Source organism: Lissotriton vulgaris, chromosome 10 (genome assembly GCF_964263255.1).
Source record: "Lissotriton vulgaris chromosome 10, aLisVul1.2, whole genome shotgun sequence".
NCBI classification, from domain to species: domain Eukaryota; kingdom Metazoa; phylum Chordata; class Amphibia; order Caudata; family Salamandridae; genus Lissotriton; species Lissotriton vulgaris.
This window is the reverse complement of record NC_141698.1, coordinates 60,999,509-61,017,040: the sequence shown is the minus strand read 5'-3', so window position 1 is coordinate 61,017,040 and position 17,532 is coordinate 60,999,509. Positions and strand designations below refer to the sequence as shown.

At 44.7% G+C, this 17,532-nt stretch overlaps 1 protein-coding gene across 2 annotated transcripts in view; it reads left to right on the top strand.

The window, feature by feature from the left end:
• Positions 1–17,532, top strand: part of PRKCB (protein kinase C beta) — a 963,846-nt gene that overhangs the window by 632,960 nt on the left and 313,354 nt on the right. For both annotated transcript variants that reach the window (XM_086940462.1, XM_086940461.1), the window contains exon 10: positions 14,602–14,775. In XM_086940462.1, coding sequence (XP_086796588.1) covers positions 14,602–14,775 — 174 coding nt within the window. The remainder of the gene's footprint in view (positions 1–14,601; positions 14,776–17,532) is intronic.

Genomic DNA, 17,532 nt, shown 5'->3' with positions numbered 1-17,532 from the left:
CACTATCTAAAAGTTTCCTACATGGTGTAGCCTGCTACCCTTGTAGGCATGCGCTTTAGTGCCCCACATAAGCATGTCTCATATAAATGCTGCATCATAATACAGTACAATACGATACATGTTACAGCCACCACCTTGATTTCTGTCCAACCTACATTGAAGACGTAATGCCCTCCCACAACTGAAAACTCAATGCCACCAAGACAGAAGTATTGTTCGCCCAGAATGGCCTCCAGGCCCTCAAGTTCTGGCTGTGGGACCTGCTTGTGAATTTCATCACTGACCCTCAAACAATATACCTTTGCTTGGTAGTCTCCCCGAGGTCTTCACTTTTCACATTGAAATCCTTGTTAAACTTTTCCCGTGCAAATCCTTATTTATAAGAAAGTGAATTCCATTTACTTGTCTTCCCTGCACGTTGCTCTCAACAGTGGAGACATAGGTGAGACATATTGGCTATGCCAATGCTTGTTTTGTTATGTCTTTATGTTGCACAGCACCACTAAAAAACATTGGCAAGGCCATTCATTCCCAAAGGCGAGACCTATAGGCTTGGTCTGTGTTCTCCACAGCTCTTCATTGCCCTTTTTTGTCCCCGAGTGCTTTGTAAGAGGGACTGTGATAGACATAGACCCCCTGAGTGGGTGTCACAGACAGATCCAAGGTTAACCGCATCACTGCGGCGGCTTTTCCCGCTGTGTGTGGCGGTTTTGAAAATACCGCGTTACATGACAAGCTCAGCTCGTCATCAGCATACGAGCGCCGTAGCTGATGACGAGCTGAGCTCGTCATCAGCATCGAAAGGGTTAGGAACCTCTGTTTTAGGGTATCAGAAGCACTGGGATTGGAGGGGCGCTGGGTACGCGTAGTGACAGAAATAAATACCCCTCTCGCAGGAAGAAAGCCGAAGCAGACGGTCCGCATTAATGGAAAGCGGGTGAGGAAGGGGGTTAAACAGTTATCTCCCCACGCTGCCTCTGCCTCGAAAGCCACAACACAAAGAGGCGAGATCCGGCTATTTGTATCAAAGCAAAGCAGCCGAGCGCCGTGGGAGGCAGGCGGCGAGAAGAGGAGGTGAAAGAAACCTCATGGGAAATTCCCTTCAGCCATTCAACTTGACAACCCTTATTTCAGTGCAGACGCGAGACGTGGGCAGCAGACCTGTTTCCAAAGACCCCCATTATCCCATGGCAGACCTGCCACAGGACCACAGCCTTTCTCCCTGGACCCAGGGAGACCAGATTTTGAAAATCAAAAACCAGGACTGGTCAGACATAAAAGTAAGACTTACGTTTTTGGTGTTACTTTTATGTCTAGCATGTCCCGTTTTTTTGCGTAGCTATGTAAATGCAAATATAATATCTATCTATATCTATATCTATACTCTATACTATACTCTACTATACTATTATAAAGGGAGCTGAAAACTTTGAGGCGGGTAAACTCAAGAAGTACAGCACCAATCACAACACCCAATACACCATTGTAAAGGGGAGACGCAGCAGATGGACATAGGCTATACAGGTGGTCACCATATACATTAGAAACATCAAAGAACCTTAGGGGTAAAGTAGTCCCTTGTGGGCGTTGGCGTGGGCGTGACGGGGCATGGTCGTGGGCGTATCAAACTACACACATTATTACTTTGTGGGCGTAACCGTTCTCAGAGAGGCGTGGGCGTGTCAAAGTACTCACTCAGAGGGCCGTGCCACAAATGTAATAACAAAAAAATGGCCGCGTCATTCAGTAGCGCGCCTTTACATTCGCAAGTTGTAATCACTTCTCAGACGTCCGTATACAAACCACAGGGTGCGCCGCATTCACGCACATTGTCATCATGCGGCGTTAATAATATATGTTGCGAAACAAACTTTATGGGCATAAGCGTTAACGTTCTCCACGGGGATAAAACACATTTACAATAAAAAGGGGCGCGCCTGACGCAAGCAATGTGCGCGCACATTAACATTTCACCTTGCCCGTATCATGATAGTGCGCCGATAACTTTGTGCGACGATAACTTTGTGGGCGTCAGCTTACTCACAGGGGGATGCGCTACATTATGATGAAATAAAGGGGCGCGGCTTTCGCCGACGCGGTTCGTATCACTTCTCAGACGTACGTCTACAAAGAAGCTGCGCCGCATTAAATGATCCTTCACATCCAAACGCCTATTCTTGAATAACGGAATTCACATTCAATCATTTACTTACGTTACATTTGGGACAAGTGGCTGCATTAACAAAGAAAAAAAGAATAAAGGGGCGCGCAAGCGCAACATTCACTCACCACGAGATTCACGCTCCAACGGCTACAGCGGGAAGTAAAGGCAGCCTCACAACAAGACGATGTAACAGACTTGAATATTTACTTGGAAGCACAGATTCACGCAGGACAACAGTTAAACATGAGGACGCACACACAACCAAAGAGATGCAAATACGGCCCAGCTAACAAGCCACATATGTGAAACTCAACGCGTGCGCTGGGACTCAAAGTAGCCCCCGCAAGCACACAATCACGCCAGACAATACTTAAACCTGAGGACACACACACAACCAAAGATCGCAAATACGGCCCACATACCAAGACACAGATGAAAAACAATGATAATAACACTGCATGCAGACATTTGAAAAAAATAAACGTTACTAAAATACGATAAATTGAAGGGACACTGTCACATTAACGTCTAACTCAACGCGCTTGGAAATTACATAACCAACACACTACACAACAATGAAAAGAAAAACAAGCATTGGAAATGCAATAGGTCTCGCACCATTAGAGTTAGTGCTTTTAGAATTGTTTATGGGTTTTTTTTGTAAATGTTTAGCATTTTTGTTTCCTGTAGCCAATGCTAAAGTATTACAAATAAAAAAAGCCATAAACATTTCTAAAAGCTCTAACTGAAATGGTCTGAGAACTATTGCACTGTGTGAGGGTGAGTGTGAGTGAGGGTGAGTGAGGGTGAGTGAGGGTGAGGGTGAGGGTGAGTGAGGGTGAGGGGTTGAGGGTGAGGGTGAGTGAGGGTGAGTGAGGGTGAGTGAGGGTGAGGGGTTGAGGGTGAGGTGTTGAGGGTGAGGTGTTGAGGGTGAGTGAGGGTGAGGGTGAGTGAGGGTGAGTGAGGTGTTGAGGATGAGTGAGAGTGAGGGTGAGTGAGGGGTTGAGGGTGAGGGGTTGAGGGTAATGTTCGCGCTATAAAAGTCGCATTAAATAAATAAATAAAAACGCCATTCGATCGCTACTCTAAAGAAAGTCTCTATTCTCTGACCACGGCACCTCGCTCCATGGTTCATGTGAGTCTGTCTTTTGTGTCTATGACGGCAATCTCTAGCCCGGAAGCGTTACCAAGGAGACGATGGAAGTTTGTTCCTAGAAATGGAGAAGTACGAGCGGATCCGGGTAGTGGGCCGCGGGGCTTTCGGGTGAGGAGAGCTAAACTTGACGGGCGGGTGACTGAACCAATCGGCGGGAGGAATACTCTATGCTATTTGGAGCAGGGTTACGGACATTGGGTTGAAAGGGTGTTCTTTTCTGCCCTAGGGCGCTCTATTTCTGATAACACCTTGACCCCGCCCTGTTCTTTAATGTGTTGTGTACATCTGACGACGGTAAAATTATTATTTGTTGAGGGATGGGTGAGACCGTACCATTATAGTACACGATATTTCAGAGTATACATTTCCCAAGTATGGTGACATTGGCCGAGGGGAGAGACCGAGAGTAAAGCTGTGATGGTATTTTGTCATCAAAATTCCACCTCCTAACGCGCTCTTTGTATCAGATGATACTATGTCATGGCATGGTTTCTCTGTTTGGCAGCTCAATACGCCGTATGACTATACAATCCATGCAGAAGAACTAGTGGCAGTAAAAGGTAAGCTAGATGTAGTGACTGGAATGCAGGGTAAGAGATCACACGGACAACATTACAATACTAAGTTAAGCTTTATTATACTTGCCCTTGCTTTTACATGTCCTCTGCTGCCACAGGCTGCTAAAGGCCAGTAAATGGAGGGAGAGCGGGCTTTAGCACGGCGTCAGTGTTGGCATTGATGGGGGGTAGGGGGGAAGTGGGGATTTAAAAAAAAATGCAACACGGCGGGCAGGGGAGGGGGCGGAGCGGGTAAAATAAACAAACGAGACGGAGGGAAGAGAGGGGAGGGGGGAGGAGAAATGCGACACGGCGGGAAGGGGAGGGGGCGGAGCGGGTTAAATTAAACAAACGAGACGGAGGGAAGAGAGGGGAGGGGGGAGGAGAAATGCGACACGGCGGGAAGGGGAGGGGGCGGAGCGGGTTAAATTAAACAAACAAGACGGATGGAGGAGAGGGGAGGGGGGATGAGAAATGCGACACGGCGGGAAGGGGAGGGGGCGGAGCGGGTAAAACAAGACGGACGTGCACGCGCTTTTAAGCTCAATGCGCATGCGCATTGAGCTTAAAAGTCACGGGCACTGCAAGGAATCGCCACCATTCCTTGCAGTGGATAAAGAGTGGATAAGCCCCCATAGTCTCGCTTGCTCGATGCGCATGCGCATCGACAGGCGAGACCTAAAAATGAAAGCTGAGGACGCACACAGAACTAAGGACATGCAAATACGGGACAGCTAAACAGGCACATATCAAAAAAGCTCTTTGTAACACTGCATGCACAAGTGGATAAAGCCCTTAAAGAAACATTACTCCCTCTTCATTCAACTTAAGAGAAGACTGCTTCACTCATGGACAGTTATATGTAGCACTCTCTAGGTCCGGCAATGTGCAAAATCAATTTATTCTACGCCCACATTCAAATGAGACGAAAAATGTTGTATACCGTGAAATTTAAAAATAAATTACAATTTACCATTACAAACATTACACACATAACATTTCATCCCCGGAAAACGTCGGAACGGGCTGCTAGTATATATATATATGTATATTTCCCAGCATGTGACCTCTCCAAAACTCATGATTCGAGGCGCACACTGACAAAGTACGTTTTAAAGATTTATTGGGTTACACGAATAAATGGACAGACGCGTTTCGGCTACACATTCCTCACTGTCACATAATTCATTCAATCAGTGATGTAACTTTATACAATAAAATGTAAGCTGAATCATAAAGCATGAGAGAGGAAAATATATATACAAACGGCTGTTTGCAAGTGGATTGTGGAGGCTGCAGCAAACACATCACCCACTGAAGGGGAGGAACTTTGTCACCCCAACGGACCACAAGTACCAGCATGCGCGTTTCCCTACCATCCAAGAATCCACTAGGGGGCTTCAGGAACAAGACTGAAAACGCCGAGAGCTGAATGCGGTCATGTTTTGGGGTCCCGTGATGTAGCAGCGGTCCTCTGACGAAGGTCTGGTTAGACCGAAATATATCAGGACAATGCCGGAAAAATAAAGCTTTCTGACCTCCACACAGAGTGCGGCTCATGTTTGTTCCTCGGAGCAAAACTGGTACATTTAAATAGGCGTGGTTCTGCCTAAGAGCTCAACACCGCCGACAAGAGCGCCAGCATATTGCCCAAATTGGACCGAAACCTTTTGACTGCGAAAGCAATCTAGGCAGCTGGCAGCCGCCAAGGACTGGGCTTTGGCTTGGCTCCCCCGCAACACAAAAGGCTGTTTGCAAGTGGATTGTGGAGGCTGCAGCAAACACATCACCCACTGAAGGGGAGGAACTTTGTCACCCCAACGGACCACAAGTACCAGCATGTGCGTTTCCCTACCATCCAAGAATCCACTAGGGGGCTTCAGGAACAGGACTAAAAACGCCGAGAGCTGAATGAGGTCACGTTTTGGAGTCCCGTGATGTAGCGGCGGTCCTCTGACGAAGGTCTGGATAGACCAAAATATATCAGGACAATGCCGGAAAAATAAAGCTTTCTGACCTCCACACAGAGTGCGGCTCATGTTTGTTCCTCGGAGCAAAATTGGTACATATATATATATATATATATATATATATATATATATATATATATATATATATATATATATATATATATATATATATATATAATCAGCTTCAACTCGGCAAAAAACAACGCTTACACGCGGAAATCACGAGCGTAGACCAACTTTGTTATCCAGCATTATTTTATTATCTCCCACATTTGTCAAGACGCGTTTCGGCCGTCCAAGCGGCCATGATCACCTGACCATGCACAGAGACTGTCCCAAATTTAAAGTGCTAGTGCATCACATTTTTTCTCACATTGTGCATAGACATAGACAAATTACTTTCGGGTTTAAATACCTTCACATTGTCTTGTTATACTTTTGACCAAAGACTCATTTTTGGATATTTTATGAATAACTGCCTAAATGCATACAGAATAATTGCATTATCCAATCAAGAAAAACTATTTTTCTTAAACTTTGAGGATGAGCAAGACAAAAACTTTGTTTGCATAAATGCTTTTTTTTATATTGTCTCTTTAGTGTCCAACTCTTGTGATGCACTAAAAAATTATAACATAATAAGTGCTCACCTCTATGTGTAACAAACGATAACATAAATTGATAAACATAGCATAACAACATTTTATCGTCACTAAACTGGAATTTCCCCAAGCAATAATCATATCATAGTTAAGAAAAATATTGCACCAATAAACTATAGCATATTCTTTGTAGCTTTCCAGAGAACATTCAATTAAAAAATGTAATTGAAAGATGAAGTGCTATCGTGCTACAGTACTATATTCCCAGGAGTATTCAATTAAAATTTCATTTAAGAATAAAGTGCCATGGTGCAACATACTATGATTGAAAGTGTCATATGCCTAAGTACTTGGTAGTAAAGTGACTAATGCCTGCAAAGTGCAAAATGGAAGCATGATGAAGATTCAATATGGATAGTGAACAATGTATGCATATCAAATAATTGTGGAAATACGGAACCTTGTAGTTGGTCAACAAGTGCGCAAAGTCAATGAGCAAATATAAGGAACCCTTGAATATAAATAAGCTACACTCCGTGACACTCCTATAAACAATCGGTAAAAAGACACCCAGATAAAAACTACCCAAATGTCTTAAAACCAATCATTAAAAACAGTATTCATAAAGTATATTTGCTAAAAAGGATTGTCATTATATTCATTATCCTTTACCCCGATAACAGGATAACATTAGCTGTTTTTCAAGGATTCAGCTGATCTAAAACATAGCAATCAGTTTACTTTAAACATACAGATATAGACATATGCTCAGCAAACCTTCTCTGGTCCTGTTACTTTAGGTAATCATCCCAGGGGTAGAAAATGTCCCCACATCACATTCTTGGATCCACAAATCCCAGCATGCATTGCAGCATTTAAAAGAAGTTGGCACCATGGAGCATCATTGTTCCCAAAACACAACTTGTTAGCTCAGCCCAGACTGATCACCCTACTGAAAGATGGCTGACAGTAGTAAAATGCCTGCTGCTGACTCATGGACACGGAGGAAATTCAGAACTGGTAGAAACGCAGTCATACAAGTACACCTACCTGCAGCTGTGTTTCCCACAAAAAGCAGGCATGGCCGCCACCACCTTCACACACCGGGGGTCTACTTCAGCGTGTTATCCACCCATCAGGGCCCCCCACCCATCTTGGCTAGGGCAGTTGACCTCAAATCTGGGGAACTGGGTTTGAGTCCCGGCAATGACGCTGAACATCCTGTGATTCTGGGCAAATCACTTAATCTCCCAGTGCCTAACAAAAATGAATATGTCCTCATGTAATGCAACTGGTGCTCATATAAAGTGCTCTGATACCCGATTCGGGTCAAGTTTGCGCTATATAAAACTCTGTAAAATAAATAAAAGAAGGTCTTTTTCAATGAGAGGGGGCTTTCAGTGGGTCCTTATTAGATGTTGCAGGCTAGCCACACTGTAGCATTCGACCACTGCGCGCTTCGTTATAAGCAGCGCCTGCAGAGTTAGGCAGGAGCATTAACTAAGTTGTGCAGCATTAAATGGTAAATGACATGGCTCATTCTTTGACAGTATTATTTTGCTATTTTGCCATTTTAACACACATTAATACTGTACCGAGTTACCATCGGAGTACAGCAGAAAGCAACTGAAAGAGTAAGGTTTGCAAAGAGGCTGCCGCTGCACGGCTCTATGTGTTGCAATTCTTTGATCAACTTAGAAATATTTTTGTTTGAAATATCCAAATAATGTCGCAGATGGCGGATTAAGTGGCATGTGCAATAATTACATATATTATGTAGAAAAGCTCTGAAGCTGTTGAATCGCAGATTTACAGTGGGCCTGTTTATAAGCTGTATTGTAGGTGGAGCAGCTTAATTTTATGTAGGTAAGAAGAGGGCCAGTGTTCCGTGTGGACACACCTCATAATCAATAGCGGCTGGCATCTATGGGGAGTGGTGGGGCGGGCAAATGGGAGGTGGGAAAAAAAAACACCTTAAACACGGCATCCTCCTCGCTGCACGTCCCCCTCCTCCTGCTGCTGCAGTCCGATGTAGGCTTCAGCCAACTGCCTTAACCAATCCCAGTGCTGTTCACACCAGCATGAGAGAAGCGCCAGGATTGGAGCAAGTTGCCTCTCTCACCACTCCCGAGGACAATGGAGCCTTGCACTAGACAGCTGGGTTAGAGCTTTCAAAGTGCGCATGCCTGGCTGGCCATCGCAAGACGGCAGGGACATGCGCACTTTGAAAAGTGCCCCGGTAGCCTACCCTCCTCCTTGCTGCTGTCACTCTGCAAGCCCCGATCAGACCCTCGGTTAGGAACGGGGGGGGGGGGATCAAAAATATAATGGTAATAAATTAACTTTATTTCCATTTTATTTTTCATCTCTGGGGCTTTTGGGGGCAATTTAGGTGGCGAGGTGACCCTCCTCACTTTTCACAGAGGAGCCACCGCTGCTCATAATGCAAGGATTGGGGCAAAGAATTGATAGGCAGCTAATCTTGTATCTTGTGGTGTTTTCCCAGAAAAAGCTTGCTTTGCTGCTGTGCTTGTTGTGTTGATGTAATTGCACTGTATCTGCTCTTGCTGTGCCTGATCTATATGACAGGAGGAAATTGTTTTGCTGCTGCATACAGAGCTTTCTTAATTTCTGTCTCAACATGTTTTATTCTCCAAAACACAAAAGAGGATTAAGTTCCAGTAATTGTAAATTCTATCCACTCTTTTCTAGAAATTTCTAGAGGTGCTTCTGGTAAAGTACACCTCCATTTTCTGGCCAGGCCATGATGAGGAGGGAGATTCTGCTGGGCTGGTAGCTGTAAATGTTTGTATTGACCAGAAAGAAGAAAAAAGATGAAGGCAGTGTTGTTTTGGCTTGGTGAGGCTGGCTCCTCTGCGCCGCGCTAAATTGAAACTGTGCATCTTCATAATGGTCGGGGTGTCACTGGGCCTTGGGGAGCTCCAGCCGCTTTGGCGTGATTAATGAGACGGGATACGGGCAGCAGGAGGCGTCTGGAGCCAAGGCTCGTTCTATTAAATAAATCTCCAGATCGGCACGATCACTTATGAACATCCACAGAACACACGATCTTGCACGGCGGCAAGAGTCCCCCACCAGGGAAAACTGATGACTTCAGCGCTGAACCAGAGCTTCCTCCTGGCGGGAGCTCAATATGGATGCCGCCTTGGCTGCAGCCGCTGACGGAGTTCTAACCATTTACGTCTCCTCGTGTTTCTCTGCCTCCTGGAACATCCATATTTTGATGCTTCCCCTCAAAAGTGGAGAGAAGGCTTGGAAATAGAATCAATTATTCGAGGAGGGGTTATTTATTATTCTAAAACAAAATATTTCTATCCACAGTCTATCATAATCAAAAAAACTAAATGGTATCTCCCAAATGAATTGCGTAGCAAGTCGTTTTTCTTAGAAAAATATTTTCTCTTTTTTCTTTATTCTTTTTATTCAATGGTTGTTCTTTAAAAACAGACAGCACAGTTGACAGCCGACACGTTTCGTCCCTCTTGGGACTTCTTCAGTGCTTAGTGTGTCAAGGACTTATTCCAAAAGTTCTCCATGTCAAACTTGGGTAAGATGAATAAATGGTACGAGAAGTAAATCTTAGCGTGTCAAAAACTTGTTATAAAAGTTCTCCATGTCAAACTTTGGTTCGGTGAATGAGTAGAACAAAGAGTAAATGGGACAAATGTCTCCCAGATGTAGGATCGGGGCGTCCGGTTCCAAAAGAAAAACGTATTATTCTAACTCGTCAGCAAATATTTGGGAAACTTGTATCTTCAGGAGTCCGCTTTTTGGTCCTGCCAAGAAGTGAGAAGAAAATATGGGCATTTTTCTATTGATTCGGTTGAATGGTCCTTTCTCTTTGCCATTTTGGACAGAATGTATTTAGGGCCAACTTTCATAAAATGGATCAGGCTGCTTTATGAAGACGGTATGGCGAAAGTCAACAATAACAGTACACTATCTAGGGGATTTTGGATTAAATAGGGCACAAGGCAGGGGTGCCCGCTGTCTCCGATGCCATTTTCCCCGGCTGATGATCCATCGGCTAATTAGAATAGACTAGATGCACATCTTTGAGTGTGGACCTCAGGGTGGACTGGGACAAAATAATTTCACTTTACACGGATAACATTCTGTTAAATCTAGCTGATGTAGACACCTCTCTATGATGCTCAACTGCTCAAACAAATGTTTGAGATCTACTGGGAACACAAAGGACTGAGCATTAATTGGGAGAAATCCCCGATTCACCCAGTGGGATGAAGGACCCTTGGTGAGAACATGCCCTTACCACTGAGAATTTAACCCCATCACCTTGAATATCTGGGGTTATGGATATCAAGAGATGCACAAGCCCGTTACGATGACAATTCAAGCCCCCTACTTTGCAAACTTGAGGATGATGTGGAAGATTGGCCTAATATTCCGATCTCGTGTATAAAATGATTGTTTATCCCAGATTCACATTCATTCTACAGAACAGTAAATTTAAGGTACCAAAACTGTGTTTTTCAAAAACTCGACCACATAGTAAGGACACTGATACGGGCAAGCTTGGCACTACGCAAAGCACTTTGCATAACACTACAATCCAATTGTTAAGATGGGGTAGCGCTCTCAAACATCCAGAAATACTATGAGCCAGATTATGAGTGGGTTGTTACGTAAGGTGTATTTATATTCTAACCCCTGCGTAAACCCCTGTATGGACAAGGGTCAGAATTACAAGTTGAGTGTTATTTAAAGTATCTGATAATTATCGGATGCGGTAGGTAACTCAACCTTCGTTAAATGTCGGCAGGTCAAACCTGTCGAAGTTTAACAGGGGAAAAGCATATTGTATGTACTGTTGCAAAATTCTGATGCGTTAAACGCCAGAACCTGAATGTTATTCCCCAGAATCTCGTAATAGGTGCTATTTATCACCCCAGATAAATAACTTGTATCGTTATTTATCAGCTGCGATAAATATCCCTCATACTCCTATTCAGACCTTCGGAAGCATCTCCGCTCTACCCAGTAAGGGCATATACGAACAGTGTAATAGAGGATGTGGTCTCACGGTTAGACTGATGAATTTGGAGCTGGGAAACCAAGAATCGAGCTTCAGGGTCGACTCCACATCCTGTGATTCTGGACAAATCATTTAATCTCCCTATGTCTACCCAAAAAAAATGAATGTGTTCCTGTGTAATGTAACTGGTGCTCATGTAAAGCGCTCCAATACCTATGGGTCGAGTTCGCACTATATAAAACTTTAAAAAAAAAAAAAAGATATGGGCAGAAAGGCACGTTCTGTCATATAATACGGCGCTGTCCTAAAATCCAAGAGTATGGGAGAGCGGTGGGACAACATCTGATTGCAATCACACTAATCGCCTTAGAGGTAAATGCCCCCCAACACTCTTGGATGCAACAAGCTACACCCAAAAATGTATCAGTCTGGGCTTTTCAGTGGGCAGAAGGGACATAGCACAGAAATGGGGGCGTGCAGATGTACCATATGTGACAGATAAGAGGAGAGAGATGGACAGCTGTATGGCAATTGGACAACGAATTTATAAAGATAGGGGATGCCCCCACTTTTTTTTTTTAATGGGGAGGGGGGTGGTTGGAGGCGATGCAAGAAGACAACCAAATATATGCCTACATAGAGTGGGCAACGCAATATTAACACTAGGCTTCCAGGTTCCTATGAGGAGACTTCCCCCCCCCCCTCCCCCACCCCTCCCACACACACACACACACTTTCAACATATGGACTGACCCCATGGCAGGAATGTATGCAAATACCTTTAAGATGATATGGGGGAAGTTGACAGGCGATTGTGAAATGTGGCCAATAGTGTACCAGGTCCTAAAGAGCATGTGTCAAAGATATACATACTGGATAGAGTGTCTGCACTGTAAATGCCATGTTGACATGAAAACGAATAAAATGCTTTAAAAAAATGTGGGCATGTTAGTGCAAGTCCTTGAGGGCTGGAGTGGTGGTAGGGCACTGAAAGGCAGGTAACGTAGACAAACTGAAGTATGGCTTTCAACTGTTTCTTTATAAGCAAATAGTTCCTGTGCTGGACAGGGTGCCGCAGAAGACTAGTACTGTGACCCAAAGGCGGGCTGCAGTCTTGCGGTACTATGAGTGACGCGCTTTCTTGATTGACACTCGTAGACCGTAAAAGACTGCCACGGTTGTTACGTCAGCTGTAGTACTGTCACAGGCAGACGTTGCAGCGCTGAAGGGGCCTGTGCTGATAGGGCTGGTGCTCCTTGGGAAGGGTGTTGTGGTGCTAATGTTGGTGATTGAGGTAGGGGTGTGTGCTGTGTTGTTGGATGGAGTCTGTTCTCACAGTACCTTAAGGATGTGTGCTGCAGTCATTGATGGAGCAGGTGCTCTGGTACTTTGGTTTGTTGGTGGCACACAGTGTTGACATTAGTAAATAAGCACAGAGTAAGCGGGTGCAAACAGGGCAGTCGTCTTTAGCAAATCCTTCCCATGAATCACCTTGTTGCGTGGAAATTTGAAGGCAGCATTTTTCTGTTTGCAGGCGACATAAATATAGATGCTTAGACCTGGAACCCAATGGTCCTTTGGGTACCAGGCACCCAGATCAGGGGATTCTGACAGCAGAGCCAGGTGAGGCTCCAGCATTGGGGACCTAGCTGGCCCCCCATCTCTAAAAGAGGCAGGCAATGGGACCAATGTATGGGACTCTAACTCTTCTTAGCCACATTTTGGGCACAAATACTTTCTCTTTAACTTGCCTAATTCTCAGCAAGAAAACAATGCCTAAACTATATCTTCTTGTACGTTAATATCATACAGACCACGACTTGTCTCCTTTAGGAATGACTTGCAAAGTACCGTCTTTACATTGTATTTAGTTTTAGTCCCTAAAACAGGAAGGCTCTCACCCTCGGGCTCCCAGCTGATGGTCTATGGATTCAGTGAGTTTTAGAAAATGAATCAGTGGGATCTTTGGGAGTGTTTACAACAGACTGCTGCACTATAGAGCATCCCTTCCTTTGGCATCTGGCCATAAACATCTGACTATTACTCCGGCCGAGGGGTTTTGGCTTAAAAAGTGGGCTTTTCGCAGGAGACAACTGTTTCTTTCAAGATGCCCAGTCCTCTCCCTCCTTTGAGAGACATGATGAATATACCTGTGATGATGGGCGTCGGAGTGCCCTGGCATGGCTTCAAGCGCATGGGGTAGCATTGATCTGATGGGCTGGCAGCTGGCATTATTCCTTGTGTGATACCTTGCTGGAGTGGTGTGAAGGCAGAAGGTTCAATCATGAAGGGCGCTGTGATAGATCTCTGCCTGGTGGCTGCACCTGTTGAGTCTTTATTTTAGTCCATGTGTTTCCCGTTGTATTTCTAAGTGAAGAGAAGTCTCCTGTTTATTAGAAACTGATGAATAGCAGATCACATAACAGAAATAAAGATTTGTTTTCTTTTCCTCTCTCCTTCTTCTTTCTTTTTCCTCTCTCCTCTTATCTCTCTCGGAGTCCTCCTCCACCCCACCATCTACCTTTCCTTTCCTCGCTCCCATTTTCCTTTTCCCTTTTGTATTCCAATGTCATGTATTTATCTCTCAATGTCTATGCCTCGCTTCCTCCATCTCTTTCTATTGACATTTCTCGGTGCCCTTCTCTCTTTTAATTTCCCGATTGTGACAATACTACATCTTGTCTTTGTCCCCCTCCGTGTGGTATTTTTTCCTGGTACCATTGTCGTCTCTACCCCTTCTCTGTTCCACCTCGCTCTGTTCGCACTGTGTGGGTCCCACACTTCACCCATCTTGGTCTTTCTGATGTAATTTCCTGATACCCTTATCTTTTCTACCACATTCCTGTTCCACCTCACCTTATTCTACACATGTTGGGACCACGCTCCACCCATCTTGTTCTTTCTGATGTCATTTCCTGGTACCCTTGTTTGCTCTACCACTTCTCTGTTCACCTCACCTTACTCTACACATGTCGGGACCACGCTCCACCCACCTTGTTCTTTTTTATGTCATTTCCTGGTACCCTTGTCTTCTCTACCACTTCCGGTTCCACCTGTCCCTATCTCCATCTGTTGGTTCTATGCTCCCGTCTTCCCCATTGGCCTTCTTTCCGCTCTGGTCTCGTGCATCCTCAGGTCATTCTATGTGAGCGGAAGGGTACGGACGAGTTGTATGCGGTGAAGATCCTGAAGAAGGATGTGGTGATCCAGGATGATGACGTGGAGTGCACGCTGGTGGAGAAGCGCGTCTTGGCGCTATCCGGGAAACCGCCCTTCCTGACTCAGCTTCACTCCTGTTTTCAAACGATGGTAAGTCACCTGCCAACCAAAGAGCATCTCCCCCTGCCTCCCTTAGCGCAGGTACCCCAACAGTACTGCTCTGCATCTTCAGTACACACCCAAGCTGTGATATGTGGTGATCTGGGGAGGTCATTGTGGCTCTGTGAGCAGTGATCACCCGTGAGGAGCTAGCCCCTCGGAGCAGTGTAGGCCTTGTTCTGATGAGGAGGCAGCACGACAAAGCACTCTGTACTGACCTCTAGTACGGTGTTCAGTTCAGAGTGTTGGTCAGTGTGCACTGATCTATAGTATGAATCGTCACTGAAATGTCTTCATTACTAAATATGTTATCACAGAGCAGTGTGAAGTGCTCTACAGTTCAGTCTCGGACGACATTCACGACTTGGGGAGAACTGGGTGCTACAACCTTCGACTTTGAAACCTGTTACTTGAAACTATGGCTGTTTTCCCATATACACTGGCCTGTCTCTACTGAATAAGCCCTGATCGTTTATTGAACTATATAAGGCAACGGTGTAAGGAAGCAAAAGAAAAGGAACACTGAGAGGATTTAAATAATTGCAGTAGAGATTTGGCGTCTCTTACTATGATCCAGATCTAGTGTTGGTACACTACAGTGCCCTGAAGAAGCCTTTATTGGGCGAAACGTGTTGGCTATGTCCACTTGATTTTGGAGAAACTGAAATGAAGAATCTTCTGCTCACACTGAAAATAGTAAATTGAATATCATTGCAACTTGAACATTTTTGTTCTTATTGCCTCTATTCTTTCTGTTAAACCTCTACAGTACAGTATATGATGTCACAGAATAGCGTCCACTGTTCTGCAGTAGAGGATGTGATGTACAGGAACATTGTGCATTGATGTACAATACAGTATGTGATGTCAAAGATCAGCTTGCAGTGATCTTCAGTACAGTACATGACGTCAGAGTAGTGTGATGTGATCTACACATGCAGGATGTGATGTCAATGACGTGCAGTGATCTACTGGATATAATGTAATGACACAGAGCAGTGTGTGTAGCGATTTACTGTACCGTATATGATGTCACAGAGTAGTGTGCTGTGATCTACTGCACAGGATGTGACGTCAAAGACCTACGTGCAGTGATCTTCAGTGTAATACATGACGTCAAAGTAGTGTGATGGGATCTACACATGCAGGATGTGATGTCAATGACGTGCAGTGATCTACTGGATATAATGTAATGACACAGAGCAGTGTGTGTAGCGATTTACTGTACCGTACATGACGTCACAGAGTAGTGTGCTGTGATCTACTGCACAGGATGTGACGTCAAAGACCTGCGTGCAGTGATCTTCAGTACAATACATGACGTCAGAGTAGTGTGATGTGATCTACACATGCAGGATGTGATGTCAATGACCTACGTGCAGTGATCTACCTGGTGTAATGTAATGACACAGAGCAGTGTGTGTAGCGATTTACAGTACCGTATATGACGTCACAGAGTAGTGTGCTGAGATCTACAGCACAGGATGTGATCTCACAGCGCTATAAGCAATAGCCTAGAGTCAATATATGATGTCACACAGCAGCATGGAGTTAATTTACGGAGCAATAGGCAATGTCACAGAGCAGTGTGCAATGCTGTACACTTCAGGGTGTGATGTCACAGAGCAGTGTGCAATGCTGTACACTACAGGGTGTGATGTTACAGAGCAGTGTGTTGTGCCCTACAGTACAGGATGTGATGCTACAGGGCAGCATACAATGATGTTCAGTACAAAAAGCGATGTCACAGCAGTGTGTAGGGTTCTACACCACAGGATGCGATATCACAGTGTAGCATGAAGTGGGCTATGGCACAATATTTGATGTCACAAAGCACCATGCAATTGCTCTACACTACTTGATGTGTCATCACAGCTCTACACTACTTGATGTGATGTCATAGAGCAGTGTGCAGTGCTTTACACTACTTGATGTGATGTCACAGGGCACAGTGCAGTGCTCTACACTTCTTGATGTGACGTCATAGAGCAGTGTGCAGTGCTTTACACTACTTGATGTGTCGTCACAGTGCAATGCTCTACACTACTTGATGTGATGTCATAGTGCAATGCTTTACACTACTTGATGTGATGTCACAGAGCACCATGCAGTGCTCTACACTACTTGATGTGATGCCATAGAGCAGTGTGCAGTGCTTTACACTACTTGATGTGACGTCATAGAGCAGTGTGCAGTGCTCTACACTACTAGGTGTGATGTCATAGAGCAGTGTGCAGCGCTCTACACTACTTGGTGTGCTGTCATAGAGCAGTGTGCAGTGTTCTACACTACTAGGTGTGATGTCATAGAGCAGTGTGCAGCGCTCTACACTACTTGTGTGCTGTCATAGAGCAGTGTGCGGTGCTTTACACTACTTGATGTGACGTCATAGAGCAGTGTGCAGTGCTCTACACTACTAGGTGTGATGTTATAGAGCAGTGTGCAACGCTCTACAATACTGTCCTGAAAAGCATATCCAATGCACTACCCTATTTCTCATCCTGTGCCTCTATCAATATCTTTAATCTACAGATACTTATCTCCTTTATGTATCTATATACTTTCAATGTACTTATGGATCTATATATTTATCACTTTCTTCTAATTGAACATTTCCAATGCAGTACCCTATTTCTCAGCCTATACCTCGCTCAATATATCTTCTAGCCCAACCTTCTAACTCATCTCAAACTTCTTTCTACTACTCTTTCCAATACACTACCCTATCTCTCATCCTATACATCTATC